Source organism: Solanum pennellii, chromosome 12 (assembly GCF_001406875.1).
Source record: "Solanum pennellii chromosome 12, SPENNV200".
Classification (NCBI taxonomy): Eukaryota; Viridiplantae; Streptophyta; class Magnoliopsida; order Solanales; family Solanaceae; genus Solanum; species Solanum pennellii.
In genome coordinates, this window is record NC_028648.1 from 52689124 (window position 1) to 52701949 (window position 12826).

General features: G+C 32.5%; 1 protein-coding gene and 1 long non-coding RNA gene across 2 annotated transcripts; one reads left to right on the forward strand and one right to left on the reverse strand.

Annotated features, from left to right (window-relative positions):
- Window positions 1-4765: 4765 nt before the first annotated feature.
- On the reverse strand, window positions 4766-6720 carry LOC114075129. Its single transcript, XR_003575494.1, has 3 exons — window positions 6646-6720; window positions 6527-6573; window positions 4766-5001 (listed from the first exon to the last, which is right to left on the reverse strand). It is a non-coding gene; the product is annotated as an uncharacterized LOC114075129 (long non-coding RNA).
- Window positions 6721-10988: 4268 nt separating this feature from the next.
- On the forward strand, window positions 10989-12196 carry LOC107006700. Its single transcript, XM_015205218.2, has 2 exons — window positions 10989-11422; window positions 11558-12196. The coding sequence occupies exons 1-2, from the start codon at window positions 11244-11246 to the stop codon at window positions 12063-12065; spliced, it is 687 nt and encodes a 228-aa protein (XP_015060704.1). The 5' UTR covers window positions 10989-11243; the 3' UTR covers window positions 12066-12196.
- Window positions 12197-12826: the final 630 nt, after the last annotated feature.

The window sequence follows — 12826 nt, forward strand, 5'->3', positions numbered from 1 at the left end:
CCTACCATACAAAGCCTCAAATGGTGTCATCTCAATGCTCGAACGATAACTATTATTGTAAGCAAACTCCGCTAATTGCAAGATCAACTAATCCTAGTGACCACCAAAGTCAATCACACATGCCCTCAACATGTCCTCAGGAACATGAATAGTCTGTTCAGGCTGACCGTCAGTCTGAGGGTGAAAGTACTAAGATCCACCCGAGTGCCCAAATCCTTCTGAATAGACCGCCAGAAATGAAATGTAAATTGAATACCACGATATGAAATAGTTGAAATAGGAACCCCATGCAAACGAACTATCTTTTGAATATAAATCTTGGCTAACTTCTCTGAATTATACGTAGTCTGAACTGGCATGAAGTGTGCAGACTTAGTCAATCGATCCACGATGACCCATATAGCATCAAACTTACCCAAGGTACGTTGCAACCCTACCACAAAGTCCATAGCAATGTGCTCTCACTTCCACTCAGGTATGGGCATCCTCTGAGTCATACCTCCAGGCTTTTGGTGTTCATACTTCACTTGCTGACAATTTAAACACCGAGATTAAAATCTACTATGTCCCTCTCTATATGACACAACAAATAGTGTTGCTTCAAGTCACGATACATCTTAGTAGCCCCTGGATGAATAGAGTACCTCGAACTATGTGTCTCATCCATGATCAATCTAGTTAAATCACCTATCCAAGGAACACAAATACGACCTTTAATCCTCAAAACTCCCTCACTATCAAGAATTGCAGCCTTGGATTCTCCTTTTAACACCTTGTATCTAATCTTACATAAATCACCATCATCAAACTGTTGAGCCCGAATCTGCTCCAACAATAATGACCTAGCCTCCATATAAGCCAACACCTTACCAGATTCTGAAATATCAAGTCTCACAAAGCTATTGGACAGGGATTGTATATCCCTAGCTACAGGACGTTTGCCAACCTACAACATGGATTGACTATCCATGATTACCACCTTCCGACTCAAGGCATCTGCTACAATTTTTTCCTTGCCTGGATGATAAAGATTAGTCATGTTCGTAGTCTTTGAGCAACTCCAACCATCTCCGCTGCCTTAAATTGATATCCCTCAGATTCAATGTATACTGGAGACTACGATTAATAATCAACACCTCACAATGCACACCATAAAGATAATGCCTCCAAATCTTTAATGCAAACACAACAACCGCCAACTCTAAATCATGAATAGGGTAGTTCCTCTCATGAACCTTCAATTGCATCGAAGCATAAGCTATCACCTTTCCCTTCTGCAACAATACAAAACAAAGACCAATCAGAGAAACATCACAATATACAACAAAACCCTCCCCCTCCACGGGTAGGGTCAAAATTGGAGTAGTAGTCAATATAGTCTTGAGCTTTTGGAAACTAACCTCGTACTCGTCAGAAAACTGAAAAGTCACATCCTTCTGTGTCAATCTAGTTAATGGATATAAAATGGATGAGGAACCATCTACAAACCGTCGATAATAACATGCAAGGCCTAAGATACTCCGAATCTAAGTTACTGAAGGAGGTCTGGATCAATCTCTAACTGCCTCCATATTCTTAGGATCTTCCATAATACCCTCCTTGGACACTACATGTCCCAAGAATGCTACCGAACTAAGCTAAAACTCACACTTTGAAAACATTGCATAAAGTTTCTTCTCCTTTAAAATCCAAAGCACAATCCTCAAATAATGCTCGTCTTCCTCCTTATTGCGTGAGTAGTCAATATATCATCTATTAAGACAATAACAAATGAATCCAAATACCGTTTGAACATTCCAGTCATCAAGTCCATAGAAGCTGCAGGGGCGTTAGTCAATCCGAAAGACATCATCGAAAAAAATTATAATGGCCGTAATGTGTTCGAAAAGTTGTCTTAGGGATATCCTCCGCCCTAACCTTCAGCTGATGATAGCCAGATCTCAAGTCAATCTTGGAGCAAAATGAAGCACCCTGCAATTCATCAAATAAATCATTAATACGAGGTGTCGGGTACTTATTTCTGATGGTTACCTTGTTCAGCTGCCGATAGTCAATACACATACTCATATATCCATCTTTCTTCTTCACAAATAACACTGGATCACCCCAAGGAGATACACTCGGCCTAATAAATCCCTTGCTCAACAAATCCTGCAACTGGTCCTTCAACTCTTTCAATTCAGTCGGTGTCATACGATAAGGAGGAATGAGAATAGGCCGAATGCCTGGCTCCACATCAATACAAAAATCAATATCACGATCTGGTGGAAACCTAGAAAATGGTCGGCAATACCTCTGAAAATTCACTCACCACTGGAATAGACTCAAGCATATGAGTCTCAACACTAGTATCTCGAATGTGGGCCAAGTAAGCCAAACATCCTCTCTCTACCAACTGACGAGCCTTAAGAAATGATATCACACCCTTAGGAAAGTGACTAAGAGAACCTCTCTATTCTACTATAGGAATTCCAGGCATCACTAAAGTGATTGTCTTTGCATGACAATTTGAAATTGCGTAGTAAGAAGATAACTATCCATACCAAGAATCACATCAAAATCTACCATATCTAAGATCTTAAAATCTACATGAGTGTCATGCACCATCAAGGTAACAATAAATAATCGATACACGCGATCTACAACTACGAAATCCCCGACAAGAGTAGAAACATATATCGGGAAATCAAGAGACTCGCATAATATATCTTGACTAGGAGCAAAATATGTGTAAACATAAGAATAAGTAAAGCCTAGATCAAATAATACAGTAGCTAGTTGATGACAAACCGGAATAATACCTCTGATAACAACATCTGAAGCCTCAGCCTCTGGCCTACCCGTAAAAGCATAAACAGTGAGAACGACCTCCCTCAGATTGTGAACCTCCACGACCACCACCTCGACCAGAAGGAGAACCACCTCTATCTGAAGGAGAACCACCTTTACTACTATGGGCACCAACCCTAGCTGGAGGTTGTGCATCCCCGGAAGTCGAAGCCTAAGAACCTTGATGTAAGCCACCACGTCTGGTTCTAGGGACGTCTCTTACAAAGTGTCCCACATGACCACACTCAAAACAACCCCTACAAGACGCAGGGTGATGAGAGGAACCTGAATAACCAGAATGCCCTCCGCGAACTACAGGTCTAGAAGATGAACCCTGTGAAGTATGCACTTAGATCGAAGAGCTATGCCCAGCGTAACCAGCCTCAGACACTGGTATAGCAACATGAATGGGTCTGCTGGACTGAGAGTGATAACCTCTGCCCAAGTAACCTCGACTCCTAGGCGGAGCACTACCATAATCACCTGAACAACAAGTCTTGTTGCCCTCACGTTGCTCAGACCCTTCACGTCGAATTATCTCCAACTCCTTAGCAACATCAACCACTTTCTGGAACGGAACACCAGAAGCATTAACTTGAGAAACTCCTAGACAAATCAAAATAATCATCCCCTTAGCAAACCTTTGGATTCTCTCAACCTGTGTGGGAAGTATCTTCGAAGCATGCCTAGCCAAGGAATGAAATTTACCCTCATACTGTGTGATTGACATACCACCTTGCTATAAACCCTCTAATTCGGCCCTCTTTCACTCCCTCAGTGCGTGGAAAAATTTGGATAGAAATATCTAAGTAAACTGAGTCTAGTATAGTTGAGGGGATACCGCTAGCCTACTACTAATATAATCCATACATCACTACCTATAGAGCCAGTCATCTGAAATGCAGTGTAGTCAACTCGATGAGACTCCACTAATCCAAGATTATGCAACCTCTCATGAAAACTAACTATAAATTCATATGCATCCTCAGCTAAGTCACCAGTATAAGTTGGAGGATTCATTAGTCTGAACCTCCCAAATATCTTTTGCTCATCAATGTTCATAGAAGGCCTGTTCGCCAAATGTGATGCAATATCTGGAAACTCCATACTATCTATACGAGGAGCTACAACAGCAGATGGCTGAGTCTTGGGAGTCTGAGAATCTGGAGCAACTATCCAATCTGCAGTCTGACCTCCAACATGGGTTTGTGAGCCATCAGAAGTGACAGACAAAGCTCCTGTGTGAGCCATCCCCTCTAGGATTTCTAACATACGAGACAAGGTATCTTAAAGCACTGGGGTGGCACTAGTACTGGGTGGAGCCTGAGCTAGCTCATCCCCCTTGACATGAACTTGCACATCTTTACGAATAACCTCTGCATCAGGAGGTACGGTCCTATCACGGCCCTGGTAGTTATTGGTACTTAACCGTTCACAAGTGCTGCAATACGGCCCCTACCACGACCTCGAGCTCAAGCTCGTCCCCTGCCTCTACTTCGCATAGTGTTTCCAGAAGCAGGCGCAGGAATAAACTCCAACCACCACTTGCCGATGTACGATCCCTTGCAATCTAAGAGAGAATGAGATATCAAGACTAGAATTCCAACAAGGTCAAGTGTGCATGATAATGAATGAAAGAATATAATATTTTCCTAAATGTCCTATAGTCTCTCAAAGATAGGTATGGACATCTTCATACCAATCCGCAACACTGTACTCGACATTTCTCTTGTACTTGTTAGACCGATGAACCTAGTGCTCTGATACCAAATTGTCATGACCCAAATTCACAAGTCATGATGACACCTATTTTCCCAACAATTAGGTAAGCCAACCCAATATATTTTACTAATTTTAACTAAATAGTGAGGAAAAAAACTAAGTGAAGTTCTCTAACATAAAGCTCTTATAAGTACCAACTGCGGAAAGCTAAAATACCACCCAAGATTTGGTATCATAAGTACAAGAGGTTCTATAATACAATGCAAGTCTGATACTAAAATGACAAATCAAACATAAGAAATACCCTGTCTGAATACTAAATGACAGAATATGTAAAAGATAAAGGGAGGTGTGGGCCACGAAACAACCAAACAGCTCACCACAACTCCAAGACACTTAAAACTTGGACTCGAATTTCTCCACGAGATATGCTCCTACTCAGAATCGAATCTGCACCACAAAGAGTGCAACAAGTGTAGTATGAGTACAAAACCATGTGTATCCAGTATATCTCATTGACCTACAACGAAGAAGTAGTGACGGGAGTTTATATAAGAAAAATTAATTCTTTTATTATAAAAGTCTATATTTACATTTACTAGTCAAGTTTCATCAAATAGAGGTAATCAAATATCAAGTTCTTTTCAACCACTAAATAAAATACGTAATCATTAAAAAAAGAAGGATGTCGTGAGATGCAATTCAATATGATACCATAAAATGATATGTCTCAAAATATTAAGTACTCTTTCAACCGTATATAGATGATACTCCTCGAAAATACATCGAGAGTTCATGATCCATGGGGGACTCGCGAGGTCCATATACCGACACGGACGATCTCCACGTGTTTGTGCGGACAATCTGAACACAATACCATAAAATCAAACCATTTTCACACGGACGGTCGCTACATGCACAAATCATAATCTTAACATCTCACCATCCCCATCACAGACGATCCTCACGTGCCCAACCTTTAACCAATCATATGTCGATGCATGCTCACAATATTATTTCAATAAAGAGGATGATAAAATAGTATCTTAATTTGATAAATAAATAAAATAAGAATCAACTCTACCCCTGAACATCACCAGGCGAAGAACTGAAAGACTGCAACGTTAACCACCATTTCCAAATATCCGTTCTGTACAAAAAATTTTGCACAAATTCTCTTAAAGGTATCTAATGCCAATCATTGGTATGATTGCCTAATGATTGGATAAGATTTTGTCCCCAACCCATCCCAATATCACGATTTTTTAAAAGAAATTGCATACCAACATTTTATTTTATTTTTTTCATCCAATTGCAGGTATTTCCTGACCCCATCAATATAATAATGACAACAATTCAAATCTCAGTAATTTATATTGTAATTGTACTTACACAAAGTTTTAAATCTAGGAAAACATTGCATTTCTTTACCTGAACAAGCGTTCTTCAAAGACGTGAATTCGAGCAGTTTCTCCTATTTCTAATTTCTTCAAACAATGATATAATAACTTAAACCCCTTTAAGTTATTTTAAGTATGAGCCAAATAAAAAAATATTAAATAAGTTATGGACTTGGCCCACCAACTATTAATTATTTTAAGTAAATTGCTGAAATTTTCATCAACTAAATTCTTGTAGTTATCAAATAGTTTAAAATATTCCTTTAAATTTTTCAGAATGAGACAAAATATTCCTAGTTCTTAAAACGGCCAGAGGGTCGTTACAACGAAGAATGAATATTAAATTTAATGAGGGAAATCGAATTGTGGAGAATGAAAGAATAAGAAACAATCAAGGAATACTCTGACAGATTGCTTGGTATTGTCAACAAGGTAAGATTACTGGGTACTGAATTTGAAGTTACAGGAATTGCTAAAAAATTTTTGTTACAGTTCCCCCGAAAGATATGAATCATGTATAACCTTGGCAGAAACATGTATACCTTGAAAAATACACAAGATATATCTAAAATTACCTTGGCAGAACTGTTAAATTCTTTGCAGGCTGAGGAACAAAGGAGACCTACGAGGCAAGAGACATAGTTGAAGGTAAACAAAACTAAAAGCCACGGTAAATTTTTTTAAAATTACCCACCTTAATAGCAATGTGGAAAAATGGACATCCTTCATATACTTGTTGGAAATGACCAAATGCACAGTGCAAGAACTGCAAACAAGTTGGTCATGAAGCTGTAATTTGCAAAATCAAATTTCAAAAGAATGAAGTAGTTGCCCAAGTCACTACTTAAAGAACAAGAAGAATACTTATTTTTGCCAACTTGTTTTTTCAACCAAAAAATTTGATTTTGGATGCAGGGGCGTATTTCACTTAGGTGAAGGCGTGTCATGTGACCCAGCTTCGTTGAAAAATTTTATTAATAAGTACAAAAAACTGAAAAAGCAAAAAGGTAAACAATGAATAAATATAAGAGTGTGGAGTTAAAAGGGTAAAAAAAATTGTCAAAAATTCCAAAAGGGCATATCAATTTCTTTTAAAACCAAAACGGTAAAAACGCTAGCGACTTATACCTTCTGAAAAAGGGAAATCGCTGCCATAGCAGCGATTTCTTAAAATTGCCTTTTCATTTTTTTTAAAAAAAAAAAATTAAACAAATCGCTCCACACGGAGCGATTTTCAAAATTTAAAAAAAATATTATTTTTTTCTATAAGTCTGCAGCGACTTCCATCAATTTTTTAATTTTTTTTTGCTTTATTTAAAAGAAAAATTGATTCAATTTTTTTAAAAAAAATCATTGGTAGCGATTTTTAATTAGTTTTTTTTTTAAAAAAATCAAATAGTTCTAAAAGCAGCGATTTACACTAAATTTATATATTTTTTTAAAAAAAATCAATTAAATCGCTACAAAAAAAATTAGCCGATTAAATTAAGTTTTCAAAAAAAAATAAAAATTTAAGTGTAAAGCAAAAAATGTGTTAATTAAGAATTCATTTTATGTTATGAATTCTTAATTAACACATTTTTTGCTTTACACTTAAATTTTTATTTTTTTTGAAAACTTAATTTAATCGGCTAATTTTTTTGCAGCGTTCAATTGATTTTTTTTTAAAAAAATATAAATTTAGTGTAAATCGCTGCCTTTACAGCGATTTGATTTTTTTTTAAAAAAACTAATTAAAAATTGTTGCCAATGATTTTTTTTAAAAAAAAAAATTGAAGCAATTTTTCTTTTAAATAAAGCAAAAAATAAATTAAAAAAATTAAAAAAAAAATTGATGGAAGTCGCTGCTTCTGCAGCGACTTATAGAAATTTTTTATTTTATTTTGAAAATCGCTCCGTGTGGAGCGATTTGTTTAATTTTTTTTTTTAAAAAAAGAAAATGCAAATTTAAGAAATCGCTGCTATTGCAGGGATTTCGCTTTTTCAAAAGGTACAAGTCGCTACATCGTGAGCGATTTTACCGTTTTGGTTTTAAAAAAAATTAATATGCCCTTTTGAAATTTTTGACAATCTTTTTTACCCTTTTAACTCCACACTCATAAATATAACAACGTGACACTTCTTACACAAAAATTGAGCGTAGTTAGTTTGGTTAGAATTATTCATTACATGTTGAATATTTGAAGTTCAAACCTCAATAATCTCCTTTCCCTTGTTTATTTATTTTTATTTTACAATGTGATATTTAATTTTTTTAGTTTAAATTTATTTTGCTACATTAATCGAAATGCTAAATAAAATAATTCTTTTGATATCGTATTATATTTTTTGTTTAAAATATGACACTAGAAGATAATAAAGTCAGAATTGTTAATGGTGATTGTATTCCTTCAAAAGTAAAAGGGTCTGTTTCAATTTTTTTTTGAAAAATTAGATACAAAAATAATTTTATATGGTATTTATGTGTCTGATATTGATAATCAAATTGTTTAGTGTTGGTCAGTTAATATAAAAAGGATCTAAATTATTAATGGATGACAAATATTGTCGAATCTTTGATTCCACAAAGCAAGAGATTATAACAATTCATATGCTCACTAAGGATTTAAATTATTAATTGAAGAGAAATATTTTTTCATTTGCTTATATTGTCTAATATAAATTTATATTTATTTTCTTGAAGATTCACATAAAAAGCTATAATTTCTCTTCTTCATCATACTTGTTTGTGAATTAACTAACACGTTTAATAAAAAAGCATATGAAGGTAAGATATATCTCATTTGAAAGTCTTTCTTTTTATTTTCATGTACTTAGACGTTCTTTCTTAGTATATTTTTTTATGTTTGTATTATAATTTATTAAGTAAGTATGATTAAAAAAACTGTCTAATTCTTAACAATGTGTTGTCCGTATGCGATTGCTCTTTTTAATAGTTAATTTTCTAGATATAATATAGTTTGATTATAAAATTATTTAGATTTCAAGAAATAATTATTATTTAGTATTGTTACTACTATTGAAAAGATAATTTATAAATATATTAACTAAAGGTTATATTTCGTTCTTTCTTTCGACATAATTATTTTTAATTGGTATTTGATTTTTTTATTCAGTTGGTTGCATGTAATGAAGATTTTGACATATGGATCAAAACATGATGACAGATCTCTTTTCAAAGGAAGATGGTAGAAGGGAAAAAAATGAACCATAATTAGAGATTATTTTTTCACTTTGAATTCAATTAGCAACTTAGTTCCTTTTGCTAGAGTTTTTTAAATTCTGATTTATATAAATAATTTAGTTAAAAGTATTATATTGTCAATGCTAATCATTTGATCCTTTATTATTCTAATTTCTCTTTGTTATGAAAAAATTAATAGAATTATTTTATTTTAATAACAACAACAAAATTTATGATGATTAATTTCATTTTTATTATATTACAAAAAATAATTAAAAAAACAAAATATTATTTTCATGATGTCATTTTTTTTTAACAATCCGTCGCCGTTCTTTTTGCTATTAAATGTATTTATAATTTTTATGTAGTCACCAATTAATATATTTTCTCTGTTCATTTTTTTGTAGTTTCAGCCCTTATTTTTATTTATTTATTTTACAAATAAAATCAATACATAATTAGTAATACATTAAATGTCTAATCAAATTATACATTTGAATTATTTATAAATCATGTCAGTTCATCTTACTTGTAATGTTTGATATTAAATATTATTCATAACTTTTGTCTGTTACATTTTTCATATGTCTTATAAATACTTAATTAATGTTTAAAAAACTATAATAAGCTAATGTAATAATAAAATTTAAAAAATCAATTTTGTTTTGACGGAATCAAAATTTGAATAGAACATTAGTACTTCTACAACAGATAGAGAAAATTAAAATATATAAAATACTTTCAACCTAAAACAATATATGTTATTTCAACATATTATCTCTTATTCCATTTACTTCACCACAGTGAATATTTTGTTCTAATATATACATATCCATAATAAATAAATGTATTTTATATGTTTTAAAAAAGTCTATGATATCGCAGACAGGGATGAATATTAATATTATCATATATTCGATATTAACCTAAATATTACATATATCATATTATTATCTTATAAATATTTAATATAGTTGAACGAAGCGCAAATAATTTTACTAGTTATGTTATATTTTTGTTTTTCAATAATGCATTTCAAATGCTAGCAAAAGATTGTTGTTCTATGAAAGTATATTATTAATTTGAGAATTGCATACCAACTTAGTAGACCTTTCCATATTCATAACTCTTGCAACTTTTTATTTGTAGAACGGCTAATATTATTAATATGATAGTATATAGTTTTACCTTTTTCTATGTAATAATATAAATAATTCAATAAATATGAATGCGTAAATCACATCTATCTTAACTTAACTTTATGCCCAACTAAGTTGAACTTATTATAGCAAACATTTTTTTCCGAGAAATTAGTTCATAAATAGCCTATTACAATCAAACAGTAATTAACGATTGTTTTATTTGAAAATGTGACATTCAGATTAATTGAGCAAGAGGGTAGTTGAAGAGCATTAATTATGAAACAATTAAAATAAAAAAGAAGTAAAAGCTGATTTAATGTCCATTTGGTTGATTGATTGATGTTGTTGAGAATTGGTGTTGCTAAAATAAAATTAATGCCAAGAGTTGGCAGAGGTTATATTTGTGTCAAACCACAAGTCATAAAGTGAGATTAAACATGCATTAAGTAATGCCAACTATTGTACCACATATAAGTGGGACATGATAATCTAAATCGACTACATTAACAATTTTATTTTTCTTTGGTCCCATTTCCTGTGGAGTTATAGTTGAACCAACTAGTTATTTCTTTGGATTATTAATAAAATAATTCCCATTGACAATTATACAATATTTTCTCCCTCAAAGTCCTCCTATATTCTTTTCTTATTTTCTTCACTAAAAATCAAAAGTTGGTATCAAAGTCTTCTTCTTGAGGGACTTGTGAGTAAAAAAATGATTATGCAAATAGTTTTTCACGAATGGCTCCTCCTATTTTTATGGTGAGAATTATCAACTATGAGTTGTAAGAATGAATACGTACTTGTAGGCTATTGATCTTTGGGAAGCCGTGGAAGAATGAAATTAATCTACTGCCAAAATAATCCCTCGGTGGTACAAATCAAGAGTCATATGGAAAATATAACCATTAAGTTGAAGGCAAAATCAACTTTATTTGCTAATGTTTCGACAACTGTTTTCACAAAATGATGACTCTAACATCACCAATAGATATTTGGAATTATATGAAGAAAGAATATTCTGGAGATGAAAGAATACGAGGAATGAAGGTACTAAATTTAATGAGTAAATTCAAATTGTGGAGAATGAAAGAATCAGAAACATCAAGGAATACTTTGACAGATTGCTTGGTATTGTCAACGAGGTAAGATTACTAGGTACTGAATTTAAAGATACAAGAATTGCTGACAAAGTTTTTGTTACAGTTTGCCCGTAATATATGAAACATGTATAACTACCTTGGCAAATACACAAGATCTGTCTAAAATTACCTTGGCAGAATTGTTATATTCTTTGCAGGCTCAGGAACAAAGGAGACTTACGAGGCAAAAGAGATGGTTAATGGAGAATTCGTAGCCAGCCACAAAACTCAAAACAACGACAAATTCGTGAAATATTACCCACCTTGTCAGCACAGTGGAAAAAATGGACATCCTCCATATAAAAGTTTGAAAAGACCAGATGCACAGTGGAAGAATTGCAAACAACTTGGTCATGAAGCTGTAATTTGCAAAATCAAATTTCAAAAGGATGAAGTTGTTGCCCAAGTCACTACTGAAGAGAAGAAAAAGAACACTTATTTGTGGCAACTTGTTTTTCAACCAAAAAATTTAATTTTTGGATGCAGGGGCGGATTTAACTTAGGTGAAGGCGTATCATGTGACACGGCTTCGTCGGAAAATTTTATTAATAAGTACAAAAAACTGAAAATCAAAAAAATAAACAATGAACAAATATATCAAAGTAACACTTCTTACACCAAAAATGAGCGTAGTTTAGTTGGTTAAGGTTCTTCATTACATGTTGAATGTTGGAGGTTCAAACCTTAATAACCAACTTTCTCTTTCTTAGATAATTTTTTTATTTAAATTTGTTTCCCTAGCTAAATCAAAATTCGAAAAAATTCTTAATTTTTTAATATAATATTGTAATTTTTGTTTATTTATTTTTTATTTTACAATGTGATAGTTGATTTTTTAATTTAAATTTATTTTTCTACACTAATCAAAATGCTAAATAAAATTAATCTTTTAGGATAATATTATATTTTTGTTAAATTAGTTCTATGTTAAAATGTGACATTGGAAGATAATAAAGTCAGAATTTGTAATGGTGATTTATTCCTGCAAAATGAAAAGGGTCTGTTTCAATTTTTTTATTAGGTACAAAAATAATTTTAGATGTTTTTTATGTACCTAATATTGATAAAGAATTGTTTAGTGTTGGTCAGTTAATATAAAAAGGATTTAAATTATTAATGCGAAAAGGGTCTGATATACTCCTCAACTTTGTCATTTAGAGCTGATATACTCCTTGTTATGAAAGTGGCTCATATATACCCCTACTTGTAAACAAATGGCTCACATATACCCTTTTCCTCTAACGGAAATGAAAAAAATAATAATTTTAATCTAAATTTTTATTATTTTTTTCTAAAAAATATAATCTCATATGAGTAAATTTAATCCTTGTCAAACATATTTTTTTTGACTTTTTTTTTTGTTTCAATGACTAATTTATAATTATTATTTTGATAAATTTATTTATG

What these genes read in the sequence shown, in the direction of transcription:
- LOC107006700 (XM_015205218.2), top strand. Translation starts at nt 11,244, where the DNA reads ATGATGACTCTAACATCACCAATAGATATTTGGAATTATATGAAGAAA. An exon ending in TGCTTGGTATTGTCAACGAG is followed by an intron (nt 11,423 to 11,557) that starts GTAAGATTACTA and finishes TTACCTTGGCAG; the next exon opens with AATTGTTATATTCTTTGCAG.